Below are 20,180 nucleotides of genomic sequence, written 5' to 3'. Positions count from 1 at the left end.
GAGAAGGAAGAAAACAGTTTCACATCATCAGCATACATTAAGATCTGTTAATGTATAAACTAAAACTAAACTAAAACTATAATTTTAGGTAACCAATTCTTTTCCACGTGATCACGAATAATGGAATTCCTTACAATTAATATCTCACCGGTCTCACGCGTTGATATGCAAGGTTTTGTATCTATTAATGCTCTTCCTTTCATGCTTGAACAGTATTTTTTCCTTTTTATTGTAAAAAAGTAAAACATGGTGAAAATCCTGGAGGAAAATCACGTCTGAAAAATTTAGCTTTCTTTCGGCTTGATTGTGAATATGAGTTTGAAAAAGTACGATCAGCTCCTCTATAGGAAAGAAACAAAATGACTTTTCTAACGACCTAGTACATGGTAACACATCACAGCGAATGTCTGCTTTGCTGAATAACAGATCTCTGTCTCGATTTGCTTAAGAGCAGAAGAGGAAGGAAAAGTGAAAATATTATAGTCGGGCTAGGCTTCCTATTAAATACCCTACACCCTATTGCCAAACAAAATGCTTATTCATGCCATAGAACACAGAAATATATCCTGTTTTGATATGAACATGCTATTACGCAACTGCGTTTTAAAAATTCGACGTCTTTGCAAACAAAAGCTTATTTTCCGTAAGAATAATTGTGTCCAAGAGGCTCAAAAATTGTGGTACGTTTTCAAAATGTAACGTAATTAATTTTTATATTGTACTTATTACTTATCTATATATATATATTCCATATATCTTATTTATTAGAAAATATTAAAATTTAGCCTTTTGGGCCCTAAAAAACAAAAATTTTCGTGCACTAGGATTTAAGAGTAGGCGTACGTCGTCCAAATTTTGTAGGGTTAATTTTTATTATCATCTCATTCTCATCTTATGAAGCATTGAAAATTAGAACTTTTTCTCATATGAACTTCAGTTTTCGTTACATAAGAGGGGGCTCAAAATTTTTATAGCGAATTGTCGAAATGCTATTACTTAGCCGGGAGTGGTTGGAAAAGCAGACCGATCCGAGAAGTTTTCAATAGAGTTCATCCTTGGGCCAAAGCATGTCAACGTACCAAATTTTATCAATATATCTCAAAAATTGCGACCTGTAGCTTGAACACAAAATTTACATTGGCATATATCAGACGGATAGATCGACAGACCGGCTTGTGTTGTTTTAGAAAATGATTGTGAATCGATTGGTTTAATAAAACGAAGGTCTATCTTAAGCGCTTCTGCGTGTTGCATATGTCCGTAGTAACTTAATATAATCTTATACCGCTTGTGGTACAGCGTATAATGACTAACGTCATTATGTGAGGCACTGTAGTCGAACTAGTTGTAGTATGGTGTCCTTACTTGAAGTAGCGCGAATGGGTTGCTTAAGAAGCTAAGAAAGTTAAGTTATTTAAATTTTAAAATTAATAAAAAAGTTTGCGGTCAATGAGCTGAACATCAAGAGTCCTTAACGAGGAAGGCATAATTTTGTTATGGTTTTCCTATACCTCACGCAGCGTGAATAAACATCACTATGCAAATAAATTAGTAAATCATTAGAAAAGTAAACTAAGTGTAGAGAGTATATTTCGTGAAAATGACTTAAATATTTCCCAATCATTCATTTAGAGAATTATGGCTTTGCCTGAAGCATTTACAGCATCGTTCGATTACTTTAGAGAGGCGCTAAGTTTTTTGGAAAAATATGCTTGGATCTATCAAAATGCTAATACATGTTTCTTGAAGGCTGGAACACTTGAACAAATGCCGCAAACTTTTCGAAATTACTTTATGCAAATCGATAACAATGAATTGAATACTTTCCCATTGATTCATCAATCTTTCAATGCTTTAACAATTCCGGATTTGCTGGAATTTCGTGAAAAAGTTGCTCGGCTAACTCCGTTGCAGGCTTGTAGAGAAGTGGAGGTAGAAGGAGAAATGAATTCATCTCTAACACGAGCACGAAAATTGAAATCGAAAAAACAACATGAAATAATTAAATTAACTAGAAAAATTAATGAAAATCTTAACAAAGAAGGCATAGCTGCCGAGCGATACATTCTCGTGGATTTTGGTGCCGGTTTGGGTTATTTAGGCGAAATGTTATATGAACTCAATCATAATTATCGTATATTGGGTTTGGAGACGAATTCTTATCGTATTAGAAAAGCAACACAGCGCTTCGAAGAGACGAAAAAAATAAGTGAAAGCAGAAGTTCAATAATTTATACACAACATTACATAACCGAAGAGTCTTCAGCTTTTATTGAAAATGCTATTATGGAAAATTTCAAATATAATTATGCCACGGCGGAGAAATTGAAAGCATCAACAAGGCTGGCCATAATTGGTTTACATGCTTGTGCCGACTTGACTATTACTTCGATGAAATTATTTTTTAAAATGCCTCAAGTCGATCATTTGATAATTATGCCCTGTTGTTATCATAAATTGGAAATGTGTAATACAACCTTTAAATTTCGTAATTTTCCTTTAAGTGAGGCTTTTAAAGATGCTCTGCACAATGCTCAATCGCATACTGTTGACAATAATTATGTCAGATATTTAAATCGTCCCTTTTTACGCTTGGCCTGTCAACAAACAAGTAAACGGTGGAGTAAATGTAGTTCGGAGTATCATCGATTACATGGCATTGAAATGTTTTTAAGAGCATTAGCCGAAGCTATTATAGATGAAAGCGAAACAATACATAAATTTAAAAGCAGAAAGCCTTTAGATTTGTCATTATTAAAGGACTTTAAAGAATTCCGTCAATTATACGAATTAAGAGAAAAAACGACTAATGTTACATTGCGTTGGCGAGTAGAGCATGAAAAGCGTTATAAAGCATTTTTGCGAAAATATGAAAATTGTGATGGCAGTAAATTGGCTGAAGGATTAATTTGCTTACAAACAACCATGCAGGTGAGAAGGTGTTAACTAATATTGCCTTTGCCTGAAAATAATGTTTGCATTTGATAAAAAGAATTAGAGATTAACTTAATTACATGAAAACGAACTGCTCTTATTAAAAACAAAAAAAAATTGGTAGAACTATTTAATTTTTATTGGTCCGTGCATTAATGCTAAAAGTTGGTCTTGATGAAGTTACAGTAAGATATTTTTATTAATTTTTCAAACCCGTTCTCATATAATCGTTTCTACGGAAGTGGAAGTTTTATATGGTAAAAACCTCCAGAATTTCATGGTGAGAATTAGCTCATAACAGTAAATCGACAAAGAAATCTACATTACGGAATCTGGACCACGTAGGTTTATTTTTCGGATACCACCGCATATACGGATTCTCATGAAACGTAAATCCTTACATGCCAAAAAAGCATAATTAAGTGAATCTAATTGGAATCATATTGGTCCACACTTTAACCTCACTCTATATAAGATGTCCCATGTGTAGTAAGTCCTTCAGAAAATGGTTCAATTTTTAATATTCCATGATGAAAATTAATTCATAGGTCTATTTTTTTTGGACTCCGACATATTAAAGCCATGACAATTATTGCTTCGCGTGAAAATAAAGTGTACTTTTTATTATTACTATCATTACCAGAAAGAGCGAATAACTGTGGTGTAGGGTATGTAATTGTCATTGTCGTTCGATTATAATGTTCTTACTTATTATTTCCTAATTTATTATATTACTATCCATCATTGTACAGAATATCAAAACTAGTAGGCTCAATATCGAATGTTCTTTTACAAATTAGAGCCGATAGCCTGGGTTGCTAGTGCTCAATGTCCCCTTTTCAGTCTAACAATTTATTTCATTAGTCTAAAATTATATTAACAATAACAATATCCATCATTGTTGAGGGCATCTTGCTTTCCTTCGTGGAAAGTTTTAATCGCCCTCTTATAGGTATAAAGGGGTCATGAAGCAAAATATGACTCAACGTGCCTCTTTTATAGCCTAGGCTCAGGGGTTGATGTTGAGTTTTGATTTGTAGAAAGCTATTGCTAAGAACGGTTTACGTTATCATTTGTCGTATTCGGTGACGATTCCGCTAAAAAGTGTATTTCGATGATACGTGGATAGAGATCAAATGCAAATTGATCGACAAAGATAATTGACATATTCGATATATCTCGTATTCCTTGCCTATATATGGTTCTCTAATCCCGTCTTTGCATAGTTAACCGTACGGATTCAAGGCTTCCTGTTAATTCTTATAACTTAATGAATCACTATCCACTAGAAAATTTAGGATATTTTCAAATTCAACTGTTCGTCCATATCGAGAGTTATCAGGGAGATTATAATCATCATTGTTGACATTCTGCACATCTCCACAAACATCCCAAAGTCTCTTTCTTATTACCGTTGAAGTAAATCGCGTATGGAAATGAAACGTTTTGCGATGGCTAATGTGATCTTCGGAAAGTTCGAGCGTCGCCATTTTGCAACAGGGTTGCTATATTTTTTAGAATATTTTCTACACCGACCGCTTTATTGGCAGCTGTAAAAGAAGACGTGGTCCCTGTTCGTGATCGAAAAGCATTAGTTGAAGACGAGGCAAGTCCTTTGCAAATAATTGACTGCTTATAATTACCTCTAATGTTTTCATCAATTGTCTTCAGTCGCTAAGTTACACATAATTGAAGAAAGTATTACATTTCAAATATAAGACCGAGTAGGCATTTCCCAACGTAAAATCATATCGGCTAAAAGAGTTTTCTTTACACTGACGCGTGGCCGCTGTAGGCGTGTTCCTTGAAAAGGTTGTGTCATTTTCAAATTCTTTTGCAGGTTTGTAAGCGATATCTTAATTTTTGTGAACGGGAAAATGTTTACCACATATACTATGCAGTTGCGCAGACGTACAGATGGACAAGTGAGTAAACAGACATGCTTGGATGCATTCTGAATTTGAATACTTTTCAGTGTTTTTAAATCCCGCTTCAGCGCGCTATGTAACAGTTTTGAAAAAAAAAGAATTTGTGACACGTTATGCAATTAAGTAGGCGTGGCCGATTCTTTTCTTTTTTGTATAGCTATTGCAGCATCGCGCGCAGAATCTACTTTCAAATTTTTGTAGATGTATCCGCCGTAGTTTATGAATAACGAGCGCAAACCAATTGCTTTTGAAAAGTATAAATGTTTTTACCTGCGTGCAAAAACTTGCAATGTTTCTGTCAAATTTGAAGTCGATAGAGTCGTTTTTGCGGCTAGGACAATGTTACAACAGACTATACCCAAACCGATAGACAACCAGACGAACAGATGGACATACTTACATCGATTCAGAATTTGATGCTGATCAAGAGTATATGTACTTTGTGGGGTCGCTGAAACTTCTCTCCGAGCGCTGCAAACGTTTTGACACAATGAATATCATCCTTTGGTGATGGATATAAAAAAACGATACGAATTAATCTTAAATATAATACGAATTAAATTTTGACATGGCAAAAAAGAAAACTAAAAATATTTTTTTAAATTTTTTTTAAATTTTTTTGCATAGAAAATGTGCGAGAATCTGGTGCTATATGATCGGTTATACTATATGCAAGAACTTGGTCAAAATTTACAAATGAGAATACAAGTGCATTACGAAAAGTTACTTGATGAAGAATTATCGCCGCGTTGCCACGTATTAATCGCCAAAAAACTGCAATAGCTGAAACTTTGTATCCGCCCAATCATACTTGATTTCCTTTTTGCATGAAAAATGTAAATATGTCAACAATTTATATAAATGTAATTATATGTGTGCGTGCATATTAAACATATTACCGTCATTGAGAGTAAATAAAAAAATAAAGCTACTTAAAGCGAATATTTCTTTAGTTATATTCGGCCGTGGCCGAATCTCCTATACCCACCACTACGTTTTTCGTATTCTGCTCTTCAAGATCTTTTTTTTTGATACCCATGTCGCTGGTATTATTAAGAGAAAATTAATCTACCAGGTGGCGGTGTCTACCATATTCTTTTTAGCATTAACTCATTTATAGGCCGATAATATATCTTTCTTTAAGGAATGTAAAAAATAGTTTTAAAAATTCTATCTTGTGTGCGTTATGATAAATAGGCATTAAATTTCAAAAAAGTTAAAACTTCGCATGGGCATAAATATTTTCCATTTTTACACGAAAAGAGTAAACAGTTTTGTAAAGCAAAAGTGGGAAATTTTAATATTTATAACTTCTGAGAAATTCGCAAAAACCCACAAATTTTTGTTATGAAAAACGGAGTTGTGTTCAATTTATGTTTCACTGCGGGCTTCTGTTCTGACCGATTTGGCCCACTTTGAATGCCAACCTGCATGCAGGAACTTCCAATGTTTCTACCAAATTTGAAGTGGAAATTTACATTTTTGCGACCAAGACAGTGCCAACAGCACACACTGCACAATCAAACAAAGTCATAGACTGCCTGACATAGCTAAATCAACTCAGAATTTCAGGCTGCTCAAGAATACATACATTTTATATGGCCTTTGAAGCTTCCCTTTTGGTGTTACACACATTATGGAGAAAAACAAAATGACTATATATAATTACCTCGTTTATTATCATTTATTTATAATTACTTCTCTTAGAAAAAAAGCTTTTTTTTATACCCATTTTCACAGCAGAAAGATTTTGGCGATCAATATCAAAATTTGAATCTATTTAGGCATGTCAATTCTTCCATCCATTCATGTTTGTAACACAAATTTCAAGCTTTGCAAAAACTTTAAAAGTTATTGCAGGCAACCTACATGGCACAACTCTTCAGATATTTTGATAGAATGGAACACCGGCGTGTTCTAGCCAACAGCCGAAATCTATTGAGTATGACTTGGGTGGGACCTCATTCGACCTTGTTTCGAAAAGGTCGATCTACGAATAACTATGGAGTGGTGTAGGGTAATGTAAACATTATGTTTGCACTGGTATACTTTTTCCGTTTAGGCACAATAACCTGTTATTTTTCACATTTTGCTATAATATTTGTTTATGCTCTTTTAAATAAATCGTAAAGGAAAAGAAAATTTCTTTGACTATAAGGGTTTTGACCAGAGCCGAATGTAATTTTCTCCTTTCTCTTTAGGTAAAATAGTAACTCGGCTTTGATTTCTTTTAATGAGAAATGTATACGTTTTTTCTACTATGAGTTTATTCATTATTCATCATTATTTTGTGACCTACGATCTAAACGATTATTTACGTGCAAAGTTAGTGATTTATAATCCTAATTTGGCGATAAAAATATGATGTTGTGTACATTTGTAGTCTCCAAGGCATAAATTTGGCTGTTAAATAAAATAATAAAATTAGTGTTTCTTTCTGCTGTAATAATGAGTAAAAATAGAATATCTATTTTTTAATTATGTTAATGCGATATATATTTTTTCTTGTTAAGTAAATTCATCTCGTTTTTCACCCATGTATTGCTTTTAGTTATTTGGTTTTAACTGCATCAAATTCAATGTAACATCTGTCAATTCTGATGTGATTAATATTTCTCTTTAACTTATATTTTCCCATAAAAGCATACACATCCTACCTTTCGTTATTGCGGACAAAAATAGCATTCACTTTTAATCATATGATGGATAGGTAATTGTTTAATAATGTTATACGCACTCATAATTTTATTGGCAATAAGTGCATTCATTAACTGATTGCCATTGGCCGGACCATCTGCAATAAACAACAATTAAGTTTTGTGCATAAGAAGGAAGCAACTAATGGAACTAATTACGCAAATTGTGGCCAAGCTTTATACTTAGTGAATGTTTGATATAATTTCAACAGATATGTACTCGCTTTCGAGCAAATCGTGAATTTGTGAAGTTTAAATAAAAAAAAATAACTAAAAATTTGCAAAAGAATTGCAAGCTTCTAATTGATAAGAAAAACGTGCATGCTAGACTATGTTGTTGATTTCTTTGTAACATGGGGCCCATATATACCGTAGTGCACGGGTGTTCTTGATAGTATTGAGATTGAATCATCCTTGCACATCGGGCCTTTATTCTCATACTAACATTGACGAATGACAGTTGCTGTTTCTATACAAAGGCCCCATAAAAGAGATTATATATTGTGAGGGCTATTTTTGCTCAAAACCTGTTGCTGGGGTAGCTCAGCGGCTCCAGGTTTTTGTTTCACAAGACGTTTCTTTGTTTCGTTTTTTGTACTAAATATCGTTGCAAGTAATTTATGAACGAGTTTTTATTAGTATAAATTTATTTTGACACTTTGTCTTATATTATCATTATTATTTTCTATTTATTCCTAATGACTTTATTTTTTCTTACTTATTATAATATTCTTTCTGAAAATGGGTTCCTTCGTTCTACCTCAAATATACATTAATTTTCGTGATTCAAGGATCTATTACCACCGTCATGGTGACCGCACCAGCCAGACTAAAACAGCGACTCTTTAACTCACTCTGCAAGCTATACCCCTTCTCTAACTTACCCTTGTCCTGATAAACCCACTAAACTTCGGCTTAAGCAAATTATTCTCAACTTCTTCTGCTTTCTCTTTACTTTAATATCTCTTTACACTAATTCTAACTCTCTTAGCTTAACTTGCTCTAATTCTAAACCTCTTGGCCTAACTTACTCTAGCATTTCCCCTCAGAGACGAAGAACCTGTGAGGCAAAAACGAGGGACGACTTTGGTTCCTCCCAATATATTCTTGATGAGTAAAAGATTCGGACTTAGCATATACATAGCTTAGTTGACAATCACAGCAATCACGTCCATAGTAACTAAGAAACGGCACTTTACCCATATACACACGCTCATAAGCAATGTTAGTCATGGAGATGATTAGTTCTTAACAGCGCTGCCTGATTTTCGTACTTTAAATTTCTTGTATTATTGCTTCGAAAATATTGTGGAGTATGTGTACTGATTCGAATCTTTTCAGCAGACACGACGGTATTGTTTGCAAACGAAAACAAAGTTTTCTTAAGAATTTAAATAATTTTGCTAGCATCTGTCAAGATGGTAATGCTTCCTTGTGGAAAATTTTCTTAAAACGAATAATACTTATGTGCACAGTGGCTTCTAGCTGCTCCTCGGCAAGATAATCGATTATAGGGAAGAAACTTTAGTAGAGAACGTCGTTCATAAAATATTAAGTAAGATGTCGATAGATACTCTCCTACGATTTTCTCAGTAAAAGCCTTATGTCATTACTGTTGATTTTGCAAAGGATTCTGTTGAAGTCAGTTTATCTGCCTTATGAGAGTTTCATAAAGAAGCTAATCGATGCTGGCCGAACTGGGAATGCTTTGGGCTATATCGTGGATGTGCGACTTACATCGATTATTGCCAGACCACTAAAAATGTGTGTTGTCTGGCATTTGTGAGATAATGTCTTTTCTATTGATCAATTATACCTCACTACCAGGAGCTCATGGTAAATGGTTCCCTAAGTCCCAGTAATATTTTACGTGGTGTCAAAGCGGGCTTTATCTTTTCTAGTGCAGCTTCATCCACGGTCTTTTCCTTTTTTTATTACAAATCTTTTCCTTTTTTGATCACAAATTGATTGTAAATCGATCTAAACCTGTCTGTCCTCCTGTCCGTCTTATATTCTTGTGTTCATCCAAGCTGCTTTGACCCAGAGCGCTATTGAATCGAATCAATATTTCGACCATTTCCAATACAACACATTTATTTGAAAATTGGTTATATACATAACAGTACTTTTTTAAAGGGCAAGGATGACTATTGAATGCCCTTTACCACACACAGTTCTTATTTTTATATAAAATTACTATTATGGGTCCGCATAATAAAATTTAGGTTTTTCTGCCCTATGAAGAATCAATTTTCGCGAAAATCCTTGTCATGGTAGGATCCAAAAAATAAGCCAAGATGTTAAAATTTAATTAATTTTTTTAGTTAATTTTTTATCTTGAATTACTGTTATGATTTGATTTGATGAAGCATTCAAAATTAGACCTCTTTGTCATATGAACTTTAGTTTTCGTTACTCCAAAAAATTGCTGCAGCCTGCCGGTTGGTTTTCAAACCAATTTACAATGTCAAATTACTATTACTTAGCCACTTTTGTTAAGAAATTTTGAATATTGCAATTTTTACCACGTAACGACTTTTCAAAATATGACTGATCCGAACCATTTCTAATAGCCAAAGTAAGTCTGTGTACCAAATTTCATCAAAATGCCTCAAAAATTGCGACCTGTAGCTTGAACACAAATTTTAAATGGACAGACATCAGACAGACAGGCAAGCTTAGATCAATTCAGATTATCATTCTGAATCGATCGGCATTAAAATATTTGGGCTTTCTTAAGTTACATACGACCGCTATAACTAAATATACCTTGTACCACAAGTGGTGCAGGGTATAATGATTTATCCCTTCATTTATTTGATATCCGAATATCAATTTTATTTTGCTTTAGGACAATAGTTCAAACCTAGCTTTTGATCAATACTCAGTTCCGCACAGATGTCATAAGAAGAAATGAGATGGCTTTTCTGAATTTTATTTAAGGATTTCACTGGTCTTCTCAACAAATGGTCTCTCGGAGTGCGGTCTCGTCTTTAACACAAAGAATTCCAGAAGTTTCCAGCTCCAATTTTCGAAACGCAAATACTCTTGATCGAATTAACAGATGTTGCAAAGTCTTTTTTTCAATTATCAAGGGATTAGCGACTATCAAATGTCATAAAGGCATCTATTTGGAAAAGGCATGAAGTTTTTTCCTTAACTTATAGATTTAAATTTTTCTATGGTAATTCCCGTGGTGCTAAGAACACACCTTTGCGCAACTTATAGAGCAACTTACCAATATTCATGTAACTACTTTATATGCTAGTCTCCTATGTTCTCTATGATGGCAAGAAAATGTCCTTTCCTCTTTCCTTGTTCTTGTGTGCAAACATTTTTCGCAGCTCTGTTTCGCTCTCGTTGATTAATTATTTAATTAATTCACTCTGTAGTAATTTTATGCATTTTCGTTTATTTCAAATAAATATTAAGCTATATTACAATCATTTCATATTCGCGCATGACTCGTTATTTCTATGCCTTTCCACATATTCTATAATGTAGACATAATGAATAGTGAATAGCATTTTTTATGTAAATTCATTATATTTAAGAAAACATTATGTTACAAACATTTAATAATAAAAATAAAAGAGAATAACATTTATGCATATAATATATATATATGTATATAGAGCTGTCATAACAACAATAATTAAATATATTTAGACAAGTCTTTCATATTTACATAATAGATATAAATAAATTTTTTTATTTTTATTTTTTTCAATTTTTCCTTATATAACGCAATTAAAATTTATCGAGCCAGCTATTCATATAATAAATTTTAATTCCGATCATCAAGTCTTATAATTTAAGTTCAATTAAAAGCAATGAGGATTGAATTGGCGGCTTTCATTGACATCACGTTGACTTGAGTCAGTTTACTTTTTTTTTTGTGCTTTAATATCATTGCCATAAAATGCACCAGCTTGTTTATCGAAGGCAACTAATGCTTCGTTACTGTTAAAAATAAAGTATTTATTCAATTCGAAAATCTTTGCTTTTTGCTTTGCAATGAACCTACAGATAATATGTTATATCATTAAAAGTTTTTGCTTACATGCTATTGCAGCGATAGTAATTCTCGAGACCGGTGTAAATGCATGACATTACTGTCGCCGATGATGATGATGGAGTCGATAGTAATGATGCTGCTGACGCTGATGAGGGTAGACTATTGTTATCGTTCATTTTAAATTTGTCATTCAATCGAGCGCCAGTTGGGACTTCAGATAATAAAGCTCGTTCGTAAGCGGTAAACGGCGTTATGAAATCATTTCTTGTTGTTTCATCTAAAGATACCTCAGCTCTCTTTCCATAACGTGAACTTAAAAAGAATCTATCGTTACGTGGAACGACACTGAAACGTCGCGTTTTAAGAGAGGAAAGAAGCTGCGATGGTGCACCGGATCTACCATAACGACTGCCAACATAAAACGAAGGACGCTTATGCATTGTTAAAGCACCTGTTGCTTTCGCAATTTTATCATAAACACAAAAGAATACATATGACATAAGTTATATTGCAATCATAAATACTTGTGATTTTTTTTTTGATTTTTCCAAACTTTATAAAGTCTTTAATGTCAACGAATATACATATGTAAAACAATAACCACCGTTTGTCTAAAAGAGACACTTATTGCTTTGACTTCTACAAAATTAAATTTTGTTTATATATATTTTGCAGTCATGAAGTCTAAATTAAGAAAACTTCATTTAGAGAACTTTGCACGAAGCCTTTTAATTATGCCCAACACCATTTGTGGCATAGAGTATATTAAGTTTGTGCGGATATAAGATACAAGACGCAGAAAGATTTGGCAAAGACTCACATTTTATGGTAACGATCGATTCATGAAGTGAGCGACTTGATCGAAACTTCCCTTGTGTCTGCCTCTTCGTCCGCCTGAGTTCTGCCAATGCATTTTTGAGTTTAGGTCATAACTTTTAAGGTACTTTAACGAAATTGTTGACTATTGAAAATGATCCGGATCGGACCACTTTCCATAAAATGCCTTATTAGGAAAAGTCATTGTATAAATAACTACATTAAATAACTACATCAAAATTTCGAAAAGAAAAAGAATGAAAAGATTACGGGATCGAAATGGCTTTTACATCGCAAGGGTTTTCAGTATGATGGTAGGGGAATGGCCGTAGACTTTGATGGTATTACACTTTTTGGCGAATCGTACTATCACAGTTCCACGGTCACATCTGCTACTATTCATGTTCTTGGTGTTAGTAAGACTAAAGCAGTGATTGGTTAACAGTCAGGGGCGAGAAAGCTGCTTAATGCAGTCAGGATGCATGGCCGGTCGGTTGACAAAATCGCGTTCGCTCACCCATATACAAGCGGTGTTAGCTAAAATACTTGGAAGTAATATTAGTAGTCGCTGCTGGCGAATATTGTGCGATATCCGTTGGGTTGGTAAATACTACAATTGCCAATCAACACGTAGAGTGCGCCTGTTTAGGCTAGGTGGAGTCAATGGAGAGATTGGTGGAAAAACTACGTGAGTCGGTTTTCGCAGCCACACTTGCCGACGCAATTTTTGGAAGGATTGGTCGTGCCAGGAATTGGTAGACGAAGAAAAGAAGAAAGAGAGAGAGAGAGAGAGGGTGAAAGTGAGATATAAAAAAAAATTTCAGCTATCGTTTGATGGCTTTCCTACAGCTTTGAACAGCGACGACTTTTCCGTGCCATACATTATATAAACATTTCGTCATATTACACCCCGTCCGTAACGCTATATTAAATATTAGAGCTTTTTTACTATCGAAACAGGTGTCCGCAGTGGCATAAGCAGCAATTTTATTTTAATTTTTTATTTATTTTATCTACTTATTTATTTACATGAAACTAAACAAAATCAACAATGGAATTCAATTAACTCTTAGAAGCAAATCTTACACCGATTAAAGCCAAAAACTAATATAAAGTATATAAGGAAAAATTAGCAATCAATATATTAGTTTGGGGAAAAAGAAATCCATTATTTTTTCGGTAGATGGCTGCACTGATAGATTTCTCGTAAAGTATCGATCAAACAATTTCCGATACTGTACATTTACATACTGTACTGGATTCAAAAAGAAGCTCGATGTTTGGGTGCCACACCAATTAACAGAAAAAAACATGATGGATCGAATTTCCATCTGCGAAGCCTTGGCCAAACGCAATGAGATAGACCCATTTCTTAAACGGATGGTGACTGGAGATGAGAAATGGACCACATACGATAACCCTGTGCGAAAACGATCGTGATCAAAGAGCGGTGAAGCACCTCAAACGGTGGTCAAACCAGGACTAACGGCCAAAAAGGTTTTGCTATGCATTTGGTGGGACTGGAAGGGGATTATTTATTATGAGTTGCTTCCATATGGCCAAACGCTAAATTCTGATCTCTACTGTCAACAATTGGACCGTTTGAAGATAGCGATTAACCAGAAACGGCCAGAATTGGCCAACAGGAGAGGTGTCGTGTTTCACCAGGACAACGCTAGGCCACATACATCGACAGTGACTCGCCAGAAACTTCGGGAGCTTGGTTGGGAAGTTTTAATGCATCCGCCATACAGTCCGGACTTGGCACCAAGCGATTATCATCTTTTTCTTGCATTGCAAAATTGCTTTAATGATAAAAAATTGGAATCTAGGGAGGATTGTGAAAATCGACTACTAGAGTTTTTTGCAAATAGAGACCAGGACTTCTATGAGAGAGGCATTTTGAAGTTACCTTTAAAATGGCAACAAATCATACAACAAAACGGTGCATATTTGACCCAAATCGGACAATACGAAGCATGTTAAATAAAGTCCTGAAGTTCATATAAAAATAATGGATTTCTTTTTCCCCAACTTAATATAATAATTATCAACTAATAAATTCAAATATAAACAAATAAGAAAAAAAACGAAAGCACGTACACGACTAGCACCGAGGCACGCCCACGGCCAGTGCAGAACCAACAAATGGCAAGTGTACCCCTGAGCCATCGTAAACATATCAGAGCTTGGCAACCGATATAATAAACAATACCACTTAATTATTAAATCATAATGAGGTATTAGGGTTAAAAGTTAATTTAAATGCGACGTACGTAAATTATGAACTAATAGACATCGTTCAGGTTTCTGCAAGCAAATCTAAACGGGTTAAACAGCTCATAATTATATTTACACTGGCTGAGCTTAATGAATATGAAGTGTCTAGAGAAACGATTGGGAACGTTGAGGCTTATCTCACCAAGTAATATGGACGAATCAACCATTAACTTCATTAAGAAGGAGACACCAAGAATGAATCTACGTTTCTCCAGTGATGGTAAGGATAACAGAAGCAACCTATTTTCATAAGAAGGCAAAGAGACAAGCGGGTCCAAACCTAAATTGCTAAAGGCAAGCAGCAAGAATTGCTTTTGAACTGATTCAATTGAATTTACGTAACACCTATATGAGGGAGACCACATAATTGAGGCATACCGCAGTGTTGGTCTAACTAAGCGCATGTATAGCTTTCTTGTAATGTAAGAGTCCTTCAGCTCTTTGGACTTCCCCTTAGTGAAATCCAGCGCGGGCCTAGCTTCACTTAATGAGAGCTCAATGTGCAAATAAAACCATAATTTTTGGTCAAATAGAACTCCCAAGTCGATGAACGAATCAACGTTTCCCAACTTGTGTGAGTCAATGAAATACTCAGTACTGAATAACTTCCTTCTTTGGAAGGAAAGTTTCTTTCAATTTTTTAGATTGAACTTCATAAAATTCAACGAGCATCATGTAACCAAACTATTTAAGTCAGTTTGAAGCTGATACGATTGCGATTCCGAGGAAAAGTTAACATCGTCAGCGTGCATGAAGATCTGGCTGGACTTAATCACCGAAGAGAGATCATTAATGTATAAGTTAACTAATAGGGATCCGCAGGGACCGCAGTCGTTACGGGAAGTTCATTCAAGGTGATAAAGTTAAACAGAACCCTGAACGATCTGTTATGCAGATACGATTTTATCCATTTCACTAAATAGACAGAAATGTCGCAGGCCTGGAGTTTGAAAATCAGTAAATTATGGTTAACTAAGTTAAACGCTTTTCTAAAATCAGTATACACGAAATCCATACGAGAACCACTAGAAAAAGCTTTGAAAACATGGCAAGTAAATTCTAAGAGATTCGTGAGAGTTGATCCTCCTTTCCGAAAGCTATGCTGGCAAAAAGGTATATAAGATTTGATAGCAAAAGCTTAGTAACAATTCGCTCAAACAATTTAGATAAGACACTCCACTTGGCGTTGCCTCTATAGTTCTCTACGTGTATAAGGAATAAGGAAACTACTCTTCCAACACTCAGGAAAACCACCTAGTTTTAAAGACTGATTAAAAATTATTGCGATAACACCGCAAAGCTCGACGGAGCATGTTATAAGTATACACGATGGATTCCCATCAGGCCTAGGCGCAGAACTATATTTTAGAGACCTTTAAACAATCCAAAACATAATTTTGGCAAATGAACATGTTAGGAACCAAAACGGAACTAGTTATCGGGTGCGAATAGTTAATTAAATCGGAGTTAGAAGTTGAAAAGTTTCGTCGGAAGTAATCAGCAAAGAGATTCGAGACTTCAATATCACCAGACAACTAGAGCCAATGAAAAAAACATGCAGGGGATATATGGAGATTTTCCTTTTCGAGTTGACGAACTTGAAAAAATGTCCAGGATTAACGAGCAGTGAGGATTTTATCAATCGAAGATATCGGCAATAATATTGCTAGTTAAGATAATTAAATCTGTACTTTGATGCTGAATAGGCAAAATGGTCGCAAGAAAAGCCACTTTTCATAAGTTTTTTGAAAGTTTAGTTTTTCCTGTCGGAAGGGTTGCAGAAATAGGTAGGTCTATATTTCCAGCAGAGAAATCAAGCATAACGTGTGAGAGATCAGAGTTAAGCAGTAAAATATTAGTTTCGTTAAAATCATAATATTTATTGGATAAAGTTGGATTTGGCATGTGAGAGTAGTTCGATCGACCATCATGGCTATAATAAAAGGAAATACAAATTGATTGAAGGTATGGATCCTCGGGTAAACTGAAATGCGGACAGCGATTAAGAACTATCTCCGGGAAAATGAAAAAACAAAGATTTAGCAGTTTGCCACTACAATTAGGGATACGGTTGTATTGCAGTAAATTACGATCAAATAATTCATTGAAAACACAATGGATCTATCAGCTGTTGAAGTGGGACCATACAGCCAGAATTGTTACAATAGCACCAAGTGACAAATTGAAATCATCCAACGCTATGGCTATATCAGCAGGATTGGACTTTTCGACAACGTCACAAATGAGGTCGGCGTGATTCTTATAAACGGCGGTATTCGCAGTTGGGGGAATGTGGGAGCAAGTTACAAGTAACTGTATATCGGCAATTTTTGTCCGTATGTCAATTATTTAAACGACGGGAGGTTTAGGAATTTCAATTGAATAGGCCGGGACTGCAGCAGATATTTCAATTAAAACACCATCACCAGTGCGGTGCAATCGATGCTTTCTGAAAACCTGGAAAGAATTATGAAAAAATTCCGAAGAATGTAAATTCGTTTCAGTGAAGGATAAACAGAAAAACTCCACACACACTGAATTTAGGCAAACAGAGCGAATTTGTGAGTTTAGGCCTCTAACATTTTGGCAAATGAAAGTTACTGCGCCTCCAGAAACTTTTAGTTTTTTGAGAAGAATGGTATGTTTTGCACAATTTCCATATATCCAGTCGGAACTAGCACTTCAAAAGACGAGATAGCTCTAGGTTGAGATGGAGCCAATTTGAAAATGCTTACAAGTTTCAAATTGACAGGTGGAAATTTTAGAGCCACGTATCTTTTTATGTTATCAACAGTGGTGTCAGGCGCCAGTCTTGACAGGAATATTGCCTTTCTAGGGGGTGCTGCCAACATGCAGACTTTATCTCTACCAGAAACAATAGGATTTGCAGATAGAGAGTTTTCAGTTAGCAAAAATATGTTGTGGGTGACCACACTCGCAAGAGCAGCTAGCGCGACTTTTCCAGCCTGGTAACCAGCAAACCGCCATGAAACTCCCAGGGGGAGAAACGGAATTATTATTTTTGTTAATATTTGTCAAGAATGTATATAGAGTAGCCTGGATGGACTGGAGCACAGGTAGAGTGAGGAGGACTTCCTATTTTCTTTGAAATTTTTTTGTTATTAGTAACGGTCTCTCAACGATAGCGGAAACGCTAACGTTCTGCGCAGGCAAGGACGAAGCACTCGAATGGTTCGACGAATTAGATTTACGTGAAAACGGAGGTGAAGTATTATATGCTACACTGTGAGTCAGTCTTGTCCTAGGTGGGGGAGAAGGAGAATGCTCAAGATAACGGCATTAAACATTACCTTGATTTTCTCAAACTTCCCACACGAAGTGGCGAAATGTTTGCTCAGTTCGGAGACCCGAATCCTTGTTTCCGTACGTAGCTTGTAATAGTCAATATCTCGTTTCCTACAGTTGGGAAATGACCAGCGCAAATGATCAAGAAGAATGCTTTTATCGATTAATCTAAGGTAACCATTGCACAAAATGTCCCTCACTGCACTATTTCATTACTTACCCTGATTTTGATCCACGGGACTATCGGTGAATTGATTGTCAGATTCCACCGAATTGCCGTTAATCATTGTAAAGCATAAAGTAAACAAGAGGGCTGCTATCTGGCTGAACATGATCAACTTGAACATTTTTGACAATTTCCACGGAAGGTCTTCGATTGGCAAACACTTTGTGATCGCTGAAAAGAAAATTGAATATACGTAGATGCTAGTTTACACCAAAATTAGATTACCGCTTATATACTTATTCTACTATAATTGTATGGGAAATGGTTAAAAAACTATTTAAACCATTTTCAATATTATACGTGCTTGGGCCAAAGCACGTAGCAAATTTGATCGAGATATGTTAAAAATTGCGACCTGCAGGTCGAATGCAAGAATATAAGACGGACAGACAGACAGGCTTAGACTGATTCAGAAAATTGTTCTGCAGAAAGTATTTCTCCAAAAAGTTATTTTGAATCAATCGGTGTAATCGAGATCTTTCTTAAGTCCTTCTGGGTGTTGCATTCATCTTCTCAAACCTAATACTCCCTGGTACCACAAGCTATGAATGGCGTACATTTTTATCAAATGTATATCAATTAATCGAAAAGTTCGCGGCATACATTCAATTTTTCCTTAAATTGACACCAAACGTTGGAAAGCATGTTTTCGCGTATGGTCGCTACATACCTCATCTATTTGTATGTACGTATCAGAGCATTAGTCTGTTTGGTCTTCACAACCAACTTAACATGAATTCTAAATTAATGATGGTTGTATGCATTATAACATACATATAATATATATAGGAAGTTGTATGAAATATTCTTACATGCGATACTTCTGGCTGATAAGTGGCTGCATCCTATTACTTCCGCCAAACAATGACAGAAGGACACAATAATGTAATTATAACCGGTAGTTATGAGACAAAGTAATTTTTCAGGTATTTATGAAAATTTTTGCTAGTACATAAACATATATACGTTTGCGCTGAAACAAGAGATGGATGTGTTGTTGTACTGAAGCTAATTTAAAATTCGGTCTTGGTTATGCTTAATTTCATGGTTAATTGGAGGTTATTAATAAATATATTTTTGTACGCGTGTATTATTAACAACTTTTATACATATATATATATATAAATATATATATGCCAATGCGTAAGTAAATATGAGTGTGAATGCATTCGTTTATTTTTAAAGTTCAACAGTGTAAACGAATTAAATGACATAAGTATGTAAAATACGTTTACTTTACATATATTCGTGCTTACAATTCACCAGAGATCTTAGACATGACATGACTTTATTATAATGACCCAGCACATACAAGTTAAAGAGACATGCATGATACACCTATAGAGGTACAATACATACAAATATTACGTTGCTAAAGTTTGTCTTTTCAGCTGTTGAGAACACTTTTAAATCCGGAAGGAAAATTTATTTCGTGTTCTGAACAAAGCTTAAGTTTCTTTTCCTGTAGGATTGAGAACGTATGAAATTTGTTATAAACAAATTTCTTGCATTCAAAAAATCGTCGAACAATTTCACACTCAATGGTAGTGCATTCCAATATCTATAATAGCAGCACGAACGGTAAAAGGTCGTTCGGCTGATGATGTGAAATTATTATTATTATATATTAATATGAAAGAGATTCTATTCGGTCTACAGAATTGCCGCTGTTCTACTAAAAGGCGTGGGCATCGACATTGAATGGTCTTGTGCAAGTAGATAAGCAACTTGAATTTTAGATAATCGAGAAAGGAGAATTTTGAAGAAAGCACAACGAAGGAGGAGATGTGGTCTCTAAGTTTGGCGTTAAAAACAAAGCAAACAATACTATGAAGCCTCTCGAAGTTGTACCTTTGGCACACAGAAAAAACTTCAATAAAGTAGTGAACATCCGTTAGGTGAACGGGTGATGGGGGTTTGTTGAAGTTTTTTCAGAGTTGTTTTTAAAGTTTTGTGTAAAAATGTAAACTAAAAGG

The 20,180-nt window shown here is 34.9% G+C and overlaps 2 protein-coding genes across 2 annotated transcripts; one reads left to right on the top strand and one right to left on the bottom strand.

Moving 5' to 3' along the window:
* The first annotated feature begins 1,616 nt into the window (after window positions 1-1,616).
* LOC119642274 (protein RRNAD1-like) lies at window positions 1,617-5,645 on the top strand. The gene is made up of 2 exons (XM_038041372.1): window positions 1,617-2,931; window positions 5,490-5,645. Exons 1-2 carry the CDS (start codon window positions 1,639-1,641, stop codon window positions 5,643-5,645), a joined length of 1,449 nt encoding a protein of 482 aa, XP_037897300.1. The 5' UTR covers window positions 1,617-1,638.
* A 5,761-nt stretch (window positions 5,646-11,406) lies between these two features.
* LOC119642256 lies at window positions 11,407-18,367 on the bottom strand. The gene is made up of 3 exons (XM_038041343.1): window positions 18,199-18,367; window positions 11,622-12,027; window positions 11,407-11,521 (listed from the first exon to the last, which is right to left on the bottom strand). The coding sequence occupies exons 1-3, from the start codon at window positions 18,323-18,325 to the stop codon at window positions 11,443-11,445; spliced, it is 612 nt and encodes a 203-aa protein (XP_037897271.1). The 5' UTR covers window positions 18,326-18,367; the 3' UTR covers window positions 11,407-11,442.
* Window positions 18,368-20,180: the final 1,813 nt, after the last annotated feature.

Source organism: Glossina fuscipes, unplaced genomic scaffold (assembly GCF_014805625.2).
Source record: "Glossina fuscipes isolate IAEA_lab_2018 unplaced genomic scaffold, Yale_Gfus_2 221, whole genome shotgun sequence".
NCBI lineage: Eukaryota > Metazoa > Arthropoda > Insecta > Diptera > Glossinidae > Glossina > Glossina fuscipes.
The sequence above is the reverse complement of the archived record's forward strand: the minus strand, read 5'-3'. Positions and strand labels throughout refer to the sequence as shown.